The sequence below is a fragment of the Zootoca vivipara genome, chromosome 16 (genome assembly GCF_963506605.1).
Source record: "Zootoca vivipara chromosome 16, rZooViv1.1, whole genome shotgun sequence".
Lineage (NCBI taxonomy): Eukaryota > Metazoa > Chordata > Lepidosauria > Squamata > Lacertidae > Zootoca > Zootoca vivipara.
The window spans coordinates 33,020,059-33,040,424 of NC_083291.1; the positions used below are offsets into that span (position 1 = coordinate 33,020,059).

The window sequence follows — 20,366 nt, forward strand, 5'->3', positions numbered from 1 at the left end:
CAGATGGTGACAGCAGTCACGAAATTAAAAGACGCCTGCTTCTTGGGAGAAAAGCAATGACAAACCTAGACAGCATCTTAAAAAGCAGAGACATCACCTTGCCGACAAAGGTCCGTATAGTTAAAGCTATGGTTTTCCCAGTAGTGATGTATGGAAGTGAGAGCTGGACCATAAAGAAGGCTGATCGCCGAAGAATTGATGCTTTTGAATTATGGTGCTGGAGGAGACTCTTGAGAGTCCCATGGACTGCTAGAAGATCAAACCTATCCATTCTTAAGGAAATCAGCCCTGAGTGCTCCCTGGAAGGACAGATCGTGAAGCTGAGACTCCAATACTTTGGCCACCTCATGAGAAGAGAAGAATCCTTGGAAAAGACCCTGATGTTGGGAAAGATTGAGGGCACTAGGAGAAGGGGACGACAGAGGACAAGATGGTTGGACAGTGTTCTCGAAGCTGCGAACATGGGTTTGACCAGGCTGCGGGAGGCAGTGCAGGACAGGAGTGCCTGGCGTGCTATGGTCCATGGGGTCACGAAGAGTCGGACACGACTAAACGACAACAACAACAAAAGTTGCTAAGAGAGAAAGCATTTATCTTTAGTTTAAAGTCTCTTTAGAGTCAGTTTGCATTTCAGTTAAAGAAACCCAACCGTTTGTATTTTCATCTGCATACTTTTACAAGTGTGCAGCTAGTAAGGGGTTTCATATAAGGGAGATAATTCCCTACGCTCTTGGTGCTGTTTTTTTAGCCAGGTCGACTTCTTACTGCGTATACTCTGCGTGAAGCATACTGTAAAGGGCCGCTGGAAACTGGGATATATGATTTAGGTTAAGCAAGATTCAATACCCAGTTTTCTCCATTATTTTTATATATATATAATTGCAAAAAAATATTTCTTTTAAAGGGATTGTTTCAGGGCTACAGGTGAAAACTGAAGGCTTGCCTGCAAATTTCTTAACAATACTTCTACCTGTGCTAAAGCTTGTAAATACATTGTAAATCCCTTGGAGACCGTTTTTGTCTAAGATGTAACTAGCAAGTCTTCCTCTTCATCATCATCTGAAGCCCCTTCTCGGGGGGGGGGGGGGCACTTCCAGGAGATGTTTGGAGGATGACAAGTGAACAAACCTCTTTAGCAGAAGCCTTCCCCCTGCTCCATCTGTGGAACACTCTCCCCAGAGAGGCTTGCCTGGTGCCAACATTTTCATCTTTTCAGCTCCAGGCAAAGACTTTCTCATTCTCCCAGACACCCTGCGCTGATATTGTCTTTTTTTGATAGTACTTGATGTTTACCCTGTTTCTGGGTGCAGAAGGCTTTTCCTATTTTGTGACTCAAGTCTGTGTTCGCATCACATTTACTTTGCTTCCGCAGCGATTTTACTCTACAACCCATAATTTAGAAGCACATTTAGCACATATGGCCAACCTAATTGAATGGGATCCAGCGCAGCTCATCTTATATTCAGATATGGAGCTGGTTTGGGGGTTATTTGATGGTGGTTGTTGTTTGCAGGTGGTGTTGAAGAAAGGGATTATTTTGCTCTACAATCCATGATTTAGGAGGTATATAGATGGCATTTCTAACCATTACATGATAGGACAAATTTGAAAAATCTGCACCAGAGGTTATTGGGGGGGCCCTTGGAAATGGGGTGTTCTATCCTGCAAAGCAATAGTTAGGGTTTTTGGCCTCCTGGGGGGGGATTTTTCACTGTCACATCTTGCAGCTATTTTGGAAAGTGTCCCGTACCCTCCATCTGGGCTCCCGGATGACTTGCAAACTTTCACATGCATATGGTACCCAGTAGCTATTTATACCTGGTAACTTCAAGTAAAATACTTGGGCCACATGCTGCTAATCTCCTGCACTAATGACTAAGATGCAGAGTTTTCACCTGAGGAATTTCTGGTTTTTCTCTCACACACTTTGCCTCTGTGCTATACCAGCCACTGTCTCATTTGTTCCCAGTTCCCATCCCAAAGCCTCACACCACTTACAACAGGCATCCCCAAACTGCGGCCCTCCAGATGTTTTGGCCTACAACTCCCATGATCCCTAGCTAACAGGACCAGTGGTCAGGGATGATGGGAATTGTAGTCCAAAGCATCTGGAGGGCCGAAGTTTGGGGATGCCTGACTTACAAGCTTTTGAGGCAGGCTCCCCAGCACTGCTGGCAAAACCAAAATGGGAACTGTACTGGCCCCACACTTAAGCTTTATGCCCGTATTGTGTCATCTTTCGTATGCAAGCTTAAAACCAATTTCCCAATGACACGGTAACTTGATATGGGGAGTGAAGAACCTTAGGACTCAACGTTTGCACTTCTCTAATGAAGAGAAGCTAGCTCCTGAGAGATAACACCTTACTTCTTCCTTTTTGGTATCTCTTGAGAGTAGCCAGAAACTGAAAAACAACTTTAGAAGTGCTGCAGAATTGAAGTCATAGAACCAATGTGATGTAGTTAAGAGTGTCAGACGAGGACTGGAGAGTCCCAGATTCAAATCCCCATGAAGCTGACTGGGTGACCCTTGATCTCTCTGGGTCAATTCTGCAGGGTTTTTGTGGGGAGAACATGGGGAGGAGAGAAACCGAGCTCTTTGAACGAAGAGGCGGGATAAAAATGCTGTAAATAAATATTAGATCAGGCAGAATATAAAGCCATGGTGTTATGTCCTCTCCTAAAAGCCGGCGGTTGTCGCCCAACCTTTACAAAGGACTTTATGGGTTGTGGTAGAGCTTTGAAGGCAGAAGACTCCTTGTTCAAGACCTGGTGTTTCCAAGTACGGAATGTCTCCCGTCGGATACCCTGGAGAGTCGCTGTCAATTGGTGTAGACATGGAGCAATGGTCTGATTCAGTATAAAGCAGCTTCATGTGTTCCTGCATGATAGGGAATTTTAGAGGGGGGGCACCCAAACGAGGCTTCATTTGGGAATCAAGATTGGCACAAATGCCCTCAAGGGGACCCTGTCTGATCCTACACCACTCTAGTATCGCACCAACACGAACCCCTCAAGATCAAGCCCTGTGTAATGAAGGCTCCCTTTCCTATCCTTTCTCTGTTGCCTGAGACTCTATGTAACCATATTTCTTTATGAATGAATACCGTGTATCTGTATTTCTATATGAAACCCCCTTTTGCGACTCTGGCCAAGGGCTCTCGGGGATGCAGGGAACAGCCATAATCCTTTAGGCAAGAGGTCACGTAGCCAGGGTGGTGCTCCTCTGCATATCCATAATCCATTCAGGTACCATCTCCTGCCATTCCCGACCCTCTGAAGCCAGAGGCAATACTCACACCTGGACCCATTGTTTTCCCCCGCCAGGTACTCAAGGATCCCCTCCCAGATACTTACTGGGACTTGCTTATCAATGTCCTGGGACATCGTGCATTGTTACCTTATGTTAATCCTGTTTACCTCCTGTTTTCCTGTATGCTAATGCCCCTTGCACCTTCCCCTTTTCTGACGTTTTACTCTGTCACAAGTGATGTATGTATGATGCTTTCGATGTGCGTTATGGGATGGTGGTGGGAACTTTTAAAAGTTCTTGCAGCCCTGTTCACGGTGTTCAGTTTGGCACTGAACCTGCTGCGCAGTAATAAACCTTGCTGTTTGCTCCGGATCATGGCTGGACTCCTTCCTTTTATCCTCCGCAACGACCACAGGCCCTTGCCTGATGAGCTGGGTGGCTGAGCATTCTCACACCCAGAATTTTGCCCTAACACTGCACATTTTCAGCTCTTCAGATTTAATGGTCAACAACTTGCAGCTCTGAAGGGGAAACATTTATTGCCTCTTAGGACATGCTTGCTTCAGAAGGAACGCAACCACCTTTCAGCTGATGAGCAGTTGACCTTGTGGAACAGCCTTTGCAATGCAGATACGACGTTTGGGCCAGTGAGGCTGTGGGCAATCTCACAATTAGCTTCCAGGGCTAGCAGGATCTCCTTGGATTCTTTTAAGCGCCCCCCCCCCCCGGCCAATCTTTATAAACTGCAAAATTCTTCGCTCCTTCTTCTGCAATGACAGCTATGTGCTTAATCTCTCTGACTCTTTTTGAACCTGAAAAACAGCAGTCATGTGGCTCCTAAAGATAGACAGTTTTATTGTGTTTATGTCACACTTACGTAATACTCATATTCTAAGGTGCCACAGAACCGGGGGGGGGGGGGTTGCTGTAGCAAAATAATGTGTCTCCCCCTTTTGGAATTCGTTTTTGTGAATTTGTGTCTAACAGGCCTCGTTCTGTCTGGAATGTCGTGATAAATATGAAAGCTGAATGTTCATGACTGAAGAAAAATATATCCTGCTCGTGAAGAAGAAATGAAGCTGTTAGCCTAGTGCGTGCCAGAAATGAAAACCTTCAGTTTTTTTTAGTCTGTTTAAACTCAAGATTTAAAAGGCCAAATTACGACCTGTTCAGTCCCCCACCTGCACTGAAGCCATTGTCTCTCGGCACCAGTATTCGGCTTAAATGTAAAATAACAGTTTTCCTTTTGGTTTATGTCCTTGGAAACAGAAAGGGTAGACATGGTTTGTATAAAAGCAGAGATAAAGGAATGAGGAGAAAGGCTTAACTCCCTGTTGTGAGGGAAGACGTCTGCCACGTATTGACGTTTCCCTGGTTATGCCTAGTAAAAGAAATGTGATTATGTGGCACGACATTTCTTTTATTATATGTTAGCAGTGAAATATTAGGTCATGGTACCTCACCCCATGCATGTTTTGTACTCCATTCACATACTCCATTCATCTTTTATATACTGCCATATTTTAAAACTGAAATAACCTTCCCCTGCTACTGCTGCCCCCCCCCCAGCATCTGATGCCTGAGGTACTTGCCTCACTTTGCCTAATGGTAGGGCTGGCCCTGAGAGTCCTGGTTTCTCTGTGAAAGGATATTGGGGGGGGGGCATCTGTTTTCCAGTAGATCTGGAATTAACAACTCTGACCTTTTTTTAAAAAACAACAACTTAGGGATGCAAACTGTTCTTCACAAAGGCCCTACTGAAATTCAGTTTGGTGGGGGGAAAGCCAAAAGTATTAAAAAGTAATTTATTGAAAAGCTAGTCAGAAGAAAACATTAGAAGATTCTATTTTTTCTTTTCTTCAGCCAAACCTAAGGAGCCCATATACAGAATAAAACTGGATCCTGGTTGCACAGAATCATTGATCATGCAGATAAACATCCTGGCAAGCGAATGACTTCAAAATGCATAACAGCGACTAATGTTTGGAGCAGAATCAAATACAAAACAGAAGAGTCAGAAGTAAAATCCAGAAAGGAAGGGACTTATCATCCGATAGCCAATCTGTTTAGAAGGCAGGAGGAGCTCCTCTTCCTTTGGCACACAGCAATACCAGGCCTTCTTCATTTGAAGAGTGTTGTTTCACCAGGATAGGATGAATCATTAAGTCCACTGTCTTGAAAAGACATGGGGCTGGGCAATAAAATTACTAAAGTGAGGACCTTAAGTCTGGGTGCTCTGCATACCCCCGCTTTCCTAATCGCCCATCTCCTGATCTACAGGAGCTGTTTGTCAACAGGAGGGAAACTCTAGATCAGGCATCCCCAAACTGCAGCCCTCCAGATGTTGTGGCCTACAACTCCCATGATCCCTAGCTAACAGGACCAGTGGTCTGGGGAGATGGGAATTGTAGTCCAAAACATCTGGAGGGCCGAAGTTTGGGGATGCCTGCTCTAGATGCAAGGCCTTGCCTGTGTGGTGCAGAATTTCTACATAAGAGGTGCATAGAGGAGAATCATGTACCTGAAAAGTTAAAAGGGGAAAGACCCAAATGTCCTCTGCATCCAAACACTTCCCGGCTTCCCTGGGTGCTGCTCAGACAGAGCAAAGTCATTTTTCATCCCCAACCCTAAACAGTAGCCAAGTCCCACTGTTTGCACCTGAAACAGATGAGCCAGCAGATAGTTTCAGAATGGTGATCTTAAGTAGGCAAAAGTTCATTCTTCTTTGAGATAATTCTGAAAGCTCACGGCAACTACAGACACCATGCTGCAGGAATAGGCTATATAGTAAGTGAGGGAGCAGTCCCTGCTTTTTCTTCTTTTGTACTAGGAGAGGAACGAATTATGACTACTCAGTGTTGTCTGGCTCTTCCACCTCTCATGTGTTTGTGTGATAGGCAGCTTGTGAAGGCTGTGGGGGTGGGGTGGGTTAAGTGGCAATTCTAAATTCTTCCTTTCTCATTTTGCCCTCCGGGAAGCAGCAATGGGCATAGCAGGACTGCATGGAGGCCTCATCCTACAGTGGAGACAAAGGCCAGGAGCAAGGGTATGCATTTCATTTAAGCTGAGCAGATCTCTGACCCTTGCCCGCTAAGGCTTGCAAATTTTGAAATGCCGAAAATTTAACACCTACGGAGTTTACTACTCAAAGGCTCGTAGCAGCCACCAGCCAGGTGGCGATTAAGCTGGACCAGTGATCACTCTGGATCGGGTATGTTATCAATATCTGGGCATGAGCCATATATGAGGATTCAGAGAGGCATGCTTTTGATGCAGAAGAGGAGGTTCTAATGGGAGGAAGGTAGAACTACATACCCACGACCGGTTTCGTATAGGTGGGTCTTTTGAGGTGTGCAGAAGAGTAGGAGTCCCTCACAAACAGGAGGTGTTAGAGCTCTCTCGATGGCTACACTCCCCACAAATGCCAGTGCTCAGCCCTAGGAGGAAGGAGTGCTGCGTTTGTGTGTATCAGAGAGGCCTACAAGCCGGGACATTGACTACAAGGCCAATGCAGACTGATGTCTCATCTTCAGAAACGTCTCCGCCTGGGCAGCGAGGTCTTGTAGAGAGACTTGCCTTTGCCCTCAATGTAGGTAATGCTCATCTCTTTGCCATTAATCTCAATGTAGGCAAAGCCCCCCTGAGAAGAGGCGTGGCCATAGAAGAAGCGCAGGTAGCCGGCAGGGACCTCGTGAAGGTGTTGCTTGGAATCGTCCATGAAGTTCCCCGCTCCACTTAGCACATAGCCCAAGCCAGTTTTGTCCTGCAGGTACTGTTGGGAGAAAGAGAGAGGAACAGGCTCAAACCAGTATTACCGCCGCATAACTTGGGTGTCTCAAGCCATCGTGTTGTTGCTTAGCTATCCCCCCGCCAATGCACCTGGGGAAAACATATGTGACAGACTTTGATTTAAGAGACATGGATACAACTTCCAGCCAATGGAACGATTGTGGGAAGCTCATGTTTTGTTTTGTTTTTAAAAAGGTAAAGGACCCCTGGACGGTTAAGTCCAGTCAGTGGCGACTAGGGGGTTGCCGGCGCTCATCTCACTTTCAGGCTGAAGGAGCCAGCGTTTCTCCAGACAGCTTTCCAGGTCATGTGACCAGCATGACTAAACCACTTGTGGCCCAACAGGACACCGTGACGGAAGTCAGAGCGCATGGAAACGGCGTTTACCTTCCCGCTGCAGTGGTACCTATTTATCTACCTGCACTGGAATGCTTTCGAACTGCTAGTTTGGCAGGAGCTGGGACAGAGCAATGGGACCTCACCCCATCGTGGGGATTCAAACTGCCGACCTTCCAATCGGCAAGCCCAAGAGGCTCAGTGGTTTAGACCACAGCGCCACCTGCGTCCTATGCTGAATGAGCATAGTCAGTGTTGCTCCATGAAGGAAATGCAGTGGGCCATAATAGTTTTAATGATCTTATATGATTTATGTTGTGCTTGTGATGTTCTATTATGTTCTATTTTGTTATTGTTATTTATTGTTTGTAAGCTGCTTTGGGATTCATTTGAATGAAAAACGGCATAGGATTTCAATCAATCAATCAAAGATAATGATTACAAAGTATATTCAAGGTAGGCTACCAGATAGGACGATAGAGCTGTAGGGCCACATTTTTATGTTTAGCACTCCGTTCTACACAGACCATCAAATGCCACAATTTCTCTCCAGAGGAGAGGAGAGAAGTTGGGAGAAGGAAAGCAACGGAAAAGACGGGAGAGGTTGAGGAAAGGGTATGTCAGGGGGCAGCAGGAGATGCACACATGGCACACAAGGGTCAGTGGTCAAAGGGAACTGCTGGTGAAGAGAAGAGACACGAAACATGGGATGGGAACTTAGCGAAGGAGCCCACCTGCTTCCCCACTTCTACCAGCTCTCCCACTGTGCAACAAAAAGCAAAAGGCAGGTGTTGGGATAGCATTATGAGGCAGAAACTGGATGGAGGGGTGTCAGGAGTATGGGCAGGAGTCAGGCTCTGGGGCCTGTAGTGCTTTGCAGGACTGGGGCCTGCCTCAGCTTGTGCTGGAGAAGCAAGGAGTGGCCACTCAGGTGAGGCCACTTGATACCTCACTGCACCTGGTGGCAGGAGCTGGGAGGGATAAAAGCTCAGCATTTCCCTTCAGCTCTTTGCCACAGCAACGCTACCCCTGCCTGGTTGCCTCTGGCCTCTCGCTCCTTGGACCCTTGCCTTGCCGACGCCTTGATCCTCGACCCTTGGACCTTTGCCTTGCCGACGCCTTGCTCCTTGACTCCCAGACCTTCGCCTCTGCCTTGCTCCTTGACCCTGTGACTGCCTGCTGCTGGACCCTCAGCCCTGCACCTGTTCCTGCTTCTACATCACCATCTTGCCTCTGGTCCTGACCTCCTCAGTCAGGGCTTCAATCGCCCGCCAACCGGACCGTGACAAGGGGGAAGGGCCGTAAACCAGGAGCAATACCCCAACAGTCACAGGTAATGAAGTAAGAACTTCCTTCTTGCTCTTTTCAATAGCACTCGTGGCTCTTTTAGCATTTATTTTCTCACTCATTCCTGCAGCAAGCTCATTATTCTTTCCCATTTTACAGACGGGAAACAGAGGCTGGGAGATAGTCACTTCCCAAGGAAGCCCAAGACTCAGGCCCAAATGTATCACTTTCTACTACCACAAGGTGCATCGTCTTTACAGGAAGTGTGCAAGAGCAAAGTTCTAAGCAAGGATGGTGTGGGGCTCTTTCTTCCTTGGCTTACCTGCAGGTTGTGATCATGGCCGCACAAGTAGGCTGTGGCCTTGTATTTCAGCAGCAGCGGCTGCAGTTGCTTCACCAAGCATGTGGTTGGGCCGTGCTTCCCCACCGACCACACTGGGTAGTGCCCAGCCACCAACAAGTAGTCGTCCTGAGAATTGGCCAGCTGTTTGCGGAGCCAGGACATCTGGGAGCGGGCCGCGCCCAGTTCCTGTGGGTGCAGGGGCTGCTCATTTTGGAAGTCATCCGAATTGCCGCAGATAGTCACCGTGTCTATCATGACAATGGAAACTGTGGCGTTGGTGCCGGGCACTTTGAACCTCAGCCTGTAGTAGTTTTTGGGGAAATGCCTGGTAGCGAAAACAGCGGGAGGCAAAACAGTCAGAAAGGCAGGAGAAGAAGGTGCTTCTATATCGCAAGGCCTTTGGTGGGATGCTTCCACAGCCACAAAAGCTCTGTGGACGAGATGGGATGGGAGACCCACACAAGGGCTGGCCTAACCAGTCATCAAAACATAAGGGGGGTTAATTTGAGTCCGGACTTGTACCCAGGCCCGTCCTAGCCATAGAGGCTAGTGGCGCGGAGAACCACGGCGCCGGACGCTGGAGGGCGCCAAGTGAGTGCAGGGTTCCGGCGATCTGGCCAGGAGGACTGCGCTCCACTAGCTGAGAGGCTGTGCCGCGTCTCTCTCCTTCTCAGAGGACTCCGCGCTGCGCCTCCTTCTCGTTTCCCCAGCGCTGGGTTCCACTCAGTCGAGGTTCGCCACCAGCGCACGCACAGCGCCCAAGCAGCTCTTGCTGGTCCCGCGGTGCGCGCGCTGGTGGCGAAGCTTGACTGAGCGGAACCCAGCGCGGGGGAAACGAGAAGGAGGCGCAGCGTGGAGTCCTCGGAGGTGGCCTCCCGCTGCTGCCGCGGTCCACTTGCCACTCCCGGGCCCTTGGAGAGGCTCTGGAGGGGGGCTCTGGAGGGACATAGCGCCAGGGCACTGGATGGGCTTAAGACGGCCCTGCTTGTACCTGAAGACCTGCAAGGATCCCCTCACAGCTCCAAGCAGAAGCAGCGCCTATCTAGGCACTCTGGGCCAAACTAGACGCGATCTTGTGTGTGTGTGTGTGTGTGTGTGTGTGTGTGTGTGTGTGTGTGTGTGTGTGTCTATGAAGTGACTCCTGGTTGGCTTTTCAAAAATTATGCAATGCAGCTGGCAGGGCTCCAGATTTCATGGGAATAGAGGCAGGAGAAGAAATAACCAACTCCCTCCCCGGCTGTTTGTGCATTAAATATCCTCAAACTGTTTTCCTCCTCTGAGAGAAAGAGATATGTGGGCCTAAGTATCTTCCCCCCCGTGGGTATGAAAGCAGCTGCCTGGTGTGTGGGTGTGATTTTTTTTGGGGGGGGGAACCATCAGGAAACGTTTAAATACCTCCCTCTCTCTGCTTTTCTGTATATCACTGGAGAATAATCTACACACTCAATACCTCAGTTGCTCTGATGAGAGCACAATATACAATTCAGCTAAGCTGTGTGACCTGCTTTTTAAAGGGCTATGCAGTCAACTAACAGAGCAATCCTATACTTGTCTACTCCAGAGTAAGTCCAGTTCAGTACTGAGGCCCCAAAGGCCTGTGACCAGCACCCTACCTTACCCTTTGAATGCATTTTATAGAAACATTGGCTCTGAAATGATAGAAGAATTAAATAAAGTAAGCAATATCACAGAATCCTCTGCAATGTCCAGGTGTTTGATGCCGAGAGAGATTTTTCCTCAAGGAAAGAGGTTTGATGGCCACTTATGTAAAGTTTTTAATTGCTTAATCTGTGGCGCAAATTTTCAATCAATGAAGCTGCGGTGTGAGGGCAGCTTTGCTTGGTTGGTTGTTTTGTTATTGTAACAGAAAATTAAAAACAAATATTAAAGATGCTTAATAAGAGCTGGTGTACCACAAAGTGTAGTATATTGCATTTAGGGAGGAACTAACTCCAAAACCAAGAGTTTTACATGACACTTCAAAGACAAAGTTACTTAAACTTGGAGCTCTTATTAATTATGTTAATAGGGAAGACAATACACAGCATCCTCCCTCATACTGTAGTATACAAATTTGGAATGCTTGACATCGGTATTTATGTTTTGGTATGGTATTTTCCTTCTATATCTTGTCATGTAAACAGTTGCCCTGGCCTTATTTATCGTCTTTGCCTTCCACTTATAGTAGAGTTTTGCTGAAGTGTATTATGGAGGATGCACTGTGTATGGTCTGCTAGTGTATATATATATATACACACACACACACACACACATACAGGGCCGGTGCGTCCATTTAGGCGGACTAGGCCATTGCCTAGGGCGCGAAAATGGAAGGGGCACTGCCGAGCCTGCCCCGCAAAACCCCCGTGCCGCCGCCGCCCTCCCAAGGCACGCGCTCACGCGTCCTCCCGCGGCGGCCGCAGCGAGCGAGCTGCGGCGGTAGTAGCGGCAAGCGCCCGCAGCCGAAGCCTTCAGCTATGGCCACTGCTGCTGCCCCCGCCCGCCCACTCGCCGAGGAGCCCCCAGCGTCCCCTCCACAGGCGGGAGGAGCGCGAGCCAAAAGAAGAGCTCAGCGCCCTCCTGCCCACGGAGGGGACGCTGTGAGCTCCCCAGCGGCTGCAGTGCCTGCAGCTGAAGCCTTCAGCTATGGGCGCTGCTGCTGCCGCCACCGCTGAGGAGCTCAAAGCGTCCCCTCCACAGGCGGGAGGGCGCCGAGCTCCCCCCTTGGCCCGCGCTCCTCCCACCAATGGAGGGGACGCAGGGGCATCAGCGGTGTGCGTGCGTGCGTCATGATGCATGTGTCATGACGCATGTGCCCGGGGGGCGCCAGGAGGTGTTTTTGCCTAGGGCGCATAAAGCCCTAGCACCGCTCCTGGAAGGGAATAGTTATTTGTTCCATTGTTCCTTGATGTATTGCATTCATCAACCTTTGCAATAGCTGTTACTGACTCAAAAATGACAGGTATCTGTAGTGCTGAAGGCATTTTCTATCATTCTCCACCTGGATATTGGTCTTGAAAATAAGTAAGAATATACAGAAAAGAGAGCTGGCGTTCTCTAGTGGCTAAAGGTGTCATCTGCAAAGCCTACAGATCAAATCGTACCTCTGCTGTGAACAGGGGTCCCAAGACTCACACAAGCGCACTGGAAGACATTCCCCTCCTCCCGCAAAATCTGTCCCTTAACTTTTCCACACCTGGTAACTCTCTGCAGCTTAACGACCAACAAGAACAAATCACAGGCCTTTCAGCAGTGGAGTCTTACCAACGTTTGGAGATCTTGCTATAGGCAATCTGCGCAGTGACATTCCCTGAGTGGTCGTGGTTTCCAGCCAACACATACCAGGGCAAGTTGCGCAATGAGGGTGCCTGGAAAACTGACTCGAATGTCTCCTGCAACAGAAAAAGGAGAGCCTTTGTTTATGGATTCCTCCAGACAACCTGTTTATTGCGCATTCATCCGGATTTGCTTGCAGAGAGCTTACGCTGAAGGTTAGACTATGCCTCTCTTCCTTCCTTTGCTTGTACAACAGAGGTCATGCACCTCCCCATTAATAATTTGCCCACCCCACACTTTTCAGTGCATTTCCCTGTTGCTTTCCTTAACCACACAAAGTCCCTCTTTTTTTAAAAAACGCGGATTTGTTGTGTTAAGGCAACAGAAAGCTATAAGCCACTCTTTGTACAAGCCTAAATTTACGGCACGCGCCTGAAAAACTCCAGTAAAATACTGAAAGAGAAAGAGATTTTACTTTCTTGGGCTCCTTGATCACTGCAGATGGTGACAGCAGTCACAAAATTAAAAGACGCCTGCTTCTTGGGAGAAAAGCAATGACAAACCTAGACAGCATCTTAAAAAGCAGAGACATCACCTTGCCGACAAAGGTCCGTATAGTTAAAGCTATGGTTTTCCCAGTAGTGATGTATGGAAGTGAGAGCTGGACCCTAAAGAAGGCTGATCACCGAAGAATTGATGCTTTTGAATTATGGTGCTGGAGGAGACTCTTGAGAGTCCCATGGACTGCTAGAAGATCAAACCTATCCATTCTGAAGGAAATCAGCCCTGAGTGCTCCCTGGAAGGACAGATCGTGAAGCTGAGGCTCCAATACTTTGGCCACCTCATGAGAAGAGAAGAATCCTTGGAAAAGACCCTGATGTTGGGAAAGAATGAGGGCACTAGGAGAAGGGGACGACAGAGGACAAGATGGTTGGACAGTGTTCTCGAAGCTACGAACATGAGTTTGACCAAACTGCGGGAGGCAGTGCAAGACAGGAGTGCCTGGCGTGCTATGGTCCATGGGGTCACGAAGAGTCGGACACGACTAAACGACTAAACAACAACAACAACAAAATACTGATATTTTGAATAGTGCCCAAATATGTGTGTGCATTCAAGAAAGAGAAGATTTCTATGGCGTGGTTTTCAGTTGTTCCTTATCTTTTTTTTATTTTATTTTATTTTATTTTATTTTTCAGTTGTTCCTTATCTAACATGTAACCATTTCCACAGCAACATTTCATACTGACACTCTCTAAACGTTTTAATAAAAGAAGTAAAAATTGAAATAAAAGTGGTGCCCTGAAATTTGCTTTCCCCTCCCCCCTCCCCCTTCACTTTCCCCTCCCCCTCCCCCTCCACTTTCCCCTTTTGTGCTGTCGATCTTTTAGATTGTAAGCCTAAGGGCAGAAGCAGGAGCTATATTGATCTTATAAGGCACTCCCGGGAGCCTGTTTGCCTGAAGGGCGGGTTCTAAATAATAGAATCGCAGAACTGTAGAATTGGAAAGGACCCTGAGGGTTTTGCAGTCCAACCCCTTGCAATGCAAGAATCTCAGCTAAAGAATTCAAGACAAATGGCCATCCAACCTCTGCTAAAAAGTGAGGATTGCCAAGTGTGCTGGTGGTGCCTTGGGTACACTTCAAAATAAATTCATGTAGGTAATTCAGGATTTGTGGGGGGATTTTGGCATTCAACCCCAGGGCCCCCAACTTGGGACTGTGTAGGCTGTGTGCTGTGTCCAAGTTAACTCCACAGCATTCTGAGTTTTATCTTATTCCAGGACTCCCTGGAGTCCCAATGGAGTCCCCAGCCTCTCTGCCCCCCCCCAACCTCCTGACCTGAAAGCGCTTGTCGTAGGCGTCCTCCACACCAGTGTAGTAGAAGTTGTCTCCAAGGGACAAGATGAAGTCTGCTCCCAGCGAAGCTGCCGTACGCCCCATCTCATTGGCCACAGCTGCCTCGCGGGCTGTGTAGAAAGGCGCGTTGGGCACCCCACCCCAGTCTCCCACAGCGATGAAGCGCAAGGAGGAGCGTGCATGAAGGCTTGGCGGGGCAGCCAGGATGAGCCCCAAAAGGTAGAGGAAATTCATCATCTGAAAGTGAGGAAATGAGATGACAACATGGGGATATATAGAGAGAATGTTTACCTGGAAAAAGTCAACTACAGATCTGCTTGCGTTGCTACTATCTTTTATAGGAAGCCCCTTCTGGTTTCTCTCCTTTCTGGTCTCACTACTAAAGAGTTTTATTCCCCGTTTGCTCCAAACAAACATTCCTGAAAAATTGCAGTGCTTATTAAAAACAACCAGAGTCCAATAGGATGTAACATTTCAACTTCTTCTGTGCTTCTTTTTTTTTGTTCTTTGAAATGATGCCAAGAACAGCGTAGACCCCCAACAAATTATTTCTAGATACCTATTGCTAATGAGGCATAGAATGCTTCCAGGTGCGGGTTTAATATTACAAATGGGTCACTTGGATATTGCAGATAGGACAGTGGCAGCAGTCGTCCCCCCAAACACTGGATTTTCCATGCATGGGGCAAATAATGATTAAATGGTGGGGGGCAAGATAGGGCTGGCAATATAATGTGACAATATTGTGTGGATGCTGTGAAAAACTTGCATGTCTGAGCAACAATAAACAGCCACCTGGAAGCACCCATAGAAAATGGAGCTATTTCTCCACCAACCCAATATTTTTGTCCTGCCAGCTAACTAATGTACCTAACCAGCCAATTACCCATTTAAAAAAAATCAAATTGATAGCCTACCTTACCCAGTGTGTTGTTTTTTCAATTGATACCATACTTTCTCTCCCTCCCTCCCCCCCTCTCTCTCTCTGTGTGTGTGTTTTTTTCATATTTACAAACACACATACAAAAATCCAGTGACCTTTTAAATGTTCCTTGTGAAAATGCTTTTCTATTGATACAAAGGGCAGAATTCACTTAGCAAACCCGTCAGTGAAAGGCCTGCACAAGGACTTCTGTTTGTGTAACAGGTAAGGTAAAGGTAAAGGGACCCCTGACCATTAGGTCCAGTCGTAACCGACTCTGGGGTTGCGCGCTCATCTCGCATTATTGGCCGAGGGAGCCGGCGTATAGCTTCCAGGTCATGTGGCCAGCATGACAAAGCCACTTCTGGCGAACCAGAGCAGCACACGGAAACGCCGTTTACCTTCCCGCTGTCCTATTTATCTACTTGCATTTTGACGTGCGTTCCAACTGCTAGGTTGGCAGGAGCTGGGACTGAGCAACGGGAGCTCACCCCGTCACAGGGATTCGAACCGCTGACCTTCTGATCAGCAAGCCCTAGGCTCTGTGGTTTAACTCACAGCGCCACCTGGGTCCCTTTGTGTAACAGGACTTTCCCCCAAAAAAATTTCTGAGGTGTGAGTGGGGTGGGGTGGGGAGAGACATTCTGTCTGGCAAGTGGATGTGGATGTGCAGATAAGAACATTAATAAAGTATAGCATGTTGAATTCCACCCATATTTATCTAATGACACTTTGCCCTGAAAAAACAATCATTACTCACTCCAAGATTACATTAGAAAGCTATTGTCATTCATGGTGCATTCCTGTGCAGGTCTACTGAGAATTTGTGGACCTGCCTGAGGGGCATTCATCTCAATTCCTTTGCTTACAGATTAGACACCATTAGGCATTCACTCTGATTTGTTTGGGGAGACACGGCTAGAGGCTGTTGCATCAAATCAAGAGTTATCACACTTTCCTTATCAGGAAAAAGTTGATATTTAGGGGAAGCGGCGGGTGTGATTCACAAGAGCTTCAAATCCGCTTTAACTGTACAGTTTAAATTTGTCAGGATGTGAATGAATGACAAAGAGCATGGAAGTCTGGTAGCGCGCCCTTACTCTCAGCAACTGTGTGCACAAGATTGCAGCCTTAAAACATGGTAGCTGACAGCCATGCTGTGGCATGGAGAGATATACCAAACAGAAGAGGTTTTATACCATTTGCTAATCTCCTAGATAATGGGATTTATTTAAAAAAAGCCACTACCTTTCCTATTTTGCAGTATTATGTCAACATCAAACCCAGGTTTGGTGATTAAAAGAGTTAAAAAAGACAGGCATTCCTTTTTCACAGTGCGGTTAACATCCAGAACTCTACACAGTATTCCAAATGTGATCACACCATACCGGTAGATTTGAATAATGGCGTTATGATATTGACAGTTTTGTTTTCAATTCCTTTCCTAATGATCCCTAGCATGGAATTAAGACTCTCTTTTTTTTGTGTGCAGCTGCTGCACACTGGGTCAACATCACCTGGATTTGGATTAGGGCTGTAACAATCCCTGTGCTGCTCTGGCTAATTTCCCTTCTGCTGAATTTTAAACATCCCTTCAGTTTCATAGCTTTAATTCTTTGTTCTTCAGAGACCTGCTCCGTCCAGTTTTACACTCGGGTTTGCCAGAGCTTGTGCTCCCTCCTCGTCATCACCCAAAACACTCACTCCTTAAATAAAGCCTTGTTTGCATTGTATAGCTTCCTTGACTCTTCGATTTAACCACGCTGGCATCCCTTCCATTTGCTCTTGTTTGTGCCTTTCCTAATGGGTAGCCCGTGGTTTTAGGTTGCATTAACATGGGCATCCAAACGGTGGCAAAACGTTGAAACGGATCCATCGATTGCGCTCTTCTCCGGGAGGGGGAGGGAAAGAAAAGCAGTTGGGGGGGGGGCGCAGATCAGGGGCGACCTGTGAGCGAGGCAGGAAAGGAAGTAGAAAAAGCACCAGAAAGAGAAAGAGAAAGACTTCGTAACAAGAGGAACTTACTTGCTGTTTTTGTTAAGATCCGTCTTGTCAAAACTATGTGTGCTCGGATCCGATCGTCCTGGATGTTAACTCAGATCCTCTCTCTCCGGGGAGTCTCTGCCATCTGAGAACAACTGAAGCACCTCCGCTGCAACGGGGAACATTTTATCAGTAACTGGAAAAGGGAAATTGGGGCGGGGGGGGAGTTCCCTCCAGCACCAGTCAGGGGACTAAATTGAAGCAGAAAAACTGAGTGAGATGGAGAAACGGATGCTGAAGTGATGACCCACACTAACTTACTAACTTCTCTCTCTCTCCCCCCCCCAACACCACCCCAAGCCATGTGACACTTCCTCCTCCTAGCAGACGGAGGTTAAAGATTCTTTAACCTGCCTTCACAGCAGAGCTGATAAGGAAACTGCAGATCAGCCCTTTAACCCTTTCGCAGTTCCTCACCTTGGATGCCACAAAGGCTTGCTTACTTTTTTTTTTTTTAAGAAGGACTCAAGAAAGGCACCGTTTGAACGAGATCGGCAGACTAATTGTTGGACCTTCTGATAAGGTCCAACAATTAGGATATGTGCTAAGGATATGTGCATGCATGAAGTGTGCATGCACACGAAACCTCATACCAAAATAAAAACTTAGTTGGTCTTTAAGGTGCTACTAAAGGAATTTTTTTTATTTTGTTTTGACTCAGACCAACACGGCTACCTACCTGTAACTAGAACTTCTGATAAGATGCTCCGACAAAGCATAACGAAGTTGTGAGCCAAAAGCCAGCGAGGCTGAACCCGGGAGAAAAGAAAAGCTGCCTTTTCCATATGAAAGGGGGAGGCAAATGAAGAGGCTGCCATGGGCTATAAGCCAGGGGTGTCCAAACTTTTTTTTCAAAGGGGGCCATATTTGATGAAGTGAACATGCATGAGGGCCGACCAAAGTTATTCTTGACCTTTTTTTTTAGGATTGAGGTTGTTGACCTTTTTAATTATTTTATCCCGGAGTTGTTGACCTTTTTTTAGAGCCATGGGAAGGAACTGCCTTAGGGGGGGCGGATTAAACCAACCGGTGGGCCGGACTTTGGACATGCCTGCTAAAAGCCATGATGGTTAAATCAGGGGTCAGCAAACTTTTTCAGCAGGGGGCCGGTCCACTGTCTCTCAGACCTTGTGGGGGGCCGGACTATATTTTGAAAAAAAAAATGAACAAATTCCTATGCCCCACAAATAATCCAGAGATGCATTTTAAATAAAAGGACACATTCTACTCATGTAAAAACATGCAGATTCCCGGACCGTCTGCGGGCCGGATTTAGAAGGTGATTGGGCCGCATCCGGCCCATGGGCCTTAGTTTGGGGACCCCTGGGTTAAATGAACCTCAACTTCAGACGCAATGCACTTCTGATGACCAGGGGCTGGATGAACAACAGGGCATGGCTGTTGCTTTCAGGCCCTGATTATAAGTTCAGATACGTGGCTGGCCATTGTTGGAAATGCAGGAGGATGAAGACTCCGCTACCTCAGCCTTCTAAATAAAAGGGGTTAAGGAAGATGGGAGCTTCTTGAAATATACCAAAGATGGCACATGGGTTTCCATCAAACCATTCTTATCACGTATGAGGGTAAAAATGCAGCACATTTTGGAAGAGGAGAGCCTATGGGCAAACCGGGGGGGGGGGAAGGAGGGTAGTTGCCTCCCAAATCAATACAAATCTGAGGTTCTGCCCCCCCCCAGCAAAAATCCTGGCTACTACGCCCATGGGCGAGCCTAATATCTCAAGTCTATAATGGCCTACCTAGAGGTATTTAACCTACAAAGTGTGTTGGCCACTTTAAGACAGGGGTCAGCAAACTTTTTCAGCAGGGGGCTAGTCCACTGTCCCTCAGACCTTGTGGGGGGGGGCGGGCTATATTTTGGGAAAAAACCCACAACGAATGAATTTCTATGCCCCACAAATAACCCAGAGATGCATTTTAAATAAAAGCACACATTCTACTCATGTAAAAACACACTGATTCCTGGACCGTCCGCAGGCCGGATTTAGAAGGCGATTGGGCTGGATCTGGCCCCTGGGCCTTAGTTTGCCTACCCATGCTTTAAGAGAAGGAAGCTCTCACCCTTTCAGGAAGCAAGGACACAGAGAGGGAGAGCACATCTTAGAACCACCACAAGTTCTAAACATGCTTCCAGCCACCACCACAAGCCCCACTGTCTGCAGCCCAAACAACCGTATTTGTTGCTTTATGATAAGTACCCCAAAAAGTGAGGAGTCAGATTGACAAGCCCAGTTTGATAGCTGAAATTTCCAGGTCTTGAAAAGAAAGTGACAGAACACCATTTGTTGTCACCTAGACAGGGTTTCCCAACTTGGGATCCAGCTGGGGTGTTTTTTTTTTTGGGGGGGGGGACTACAATTCCCATCATCCCCAAACGAAACGTCACGCCTGAGTATATGCACTCCATGATCGTGAAGCTCTCTCTTACATAACCACTGTTGGGAGCAGGGCCCAGTTTGCATGGCAAAATAAACTTCTGTCTGCTGCAAGCATCCTGTCTGTAAAACAGAGTGACCTTTGATAATATCCTAGTTAGGACCTGAGATTTCCTACCCCTGCTTTTAGCGTGTTCTCTGCACCCTCTCCAGCTTGGAGGTCCATTATATTGCCATGAGGGTTGGGAACTGTGCCCCAGGCCCATGTTGCTGGGTTCTGTTGTACTGTATTTGTCTGGAGAAACACTGAAAGCTGCTTAAATAAAGACCAGGGTATATTTGGAAAGGCTGATATTCTGTGAGCTGGCCTAGTGGATAAAAATAATATAAAAGCGGGGCAGCATAGGAGGAAGCTAAATAACCTTATGGAGGGTGAATCACCCTGTCCTGATGGAATTAGCCAGAAGATGAATGTACTAGTAGGAAGGTGGCCAGTCTAGTTCTCCTTGCCATTATAGAGAGTCAATGACCGGACATAGCTCTCTGGCTGACAGCACCCATAATCCAGCCATAGACGTGTCTGCTTCTGCAGTCTGTGAATGTAGAGGCAATCCCATGCATGAAAGGATCCCCCAATTTCATAAGGTATAAGATTTTCAACCATAGCAACAGATTTTTATTTTTATTTTAAAAAAAGGTTGTTGGCTTCAGCCATGTGCTGCATAATGTAAATTGAGAATACAGGGAGAGGGAGGGGGAAAGAAAGCAACTTCGTGGAGGGCATCTGATGAGTATTATATATTTCTGTACATGCACGGGCGCCAAGACATATTTCTATGCAAAATTGCACAAGTCAATAAAATGC

General features: G+C 47.3%; 1 protein-coding gene across 1 annotated transcript; it reads right to left on the bottom strand.

The window, feature by feature from the left end:
• Positions 1–5,043: 5,043 nt before the first annotated feature.
• Positions 5,044–17,419, bottom strand: ACP5 (acid phosphatase 5, tartrate resistant). The gene is made up of 5 exons (XM_035097265.2): positions 17,091–17,419; positions 14,126–14,380; positions 12,272–12,399; positions 8,987–9,332; positions 5,044–7,024 (listed from the first exon to the last, which is right to left on the bottom strand). Exons 2-5 carry the CDS (start codon positions 14,378–14,380, stop codon positions 6,782–6,784), a joined length of 972 nt encoding a protein of 323 aa, XP_034953156.1. The 5' UTR covers positions 17,091–17,419; the 3' UTR covers positions 5,044–6,781.
• Between the last annotated feature and the right edge of the window lie 2,947 nt (positions 17,420–20,366).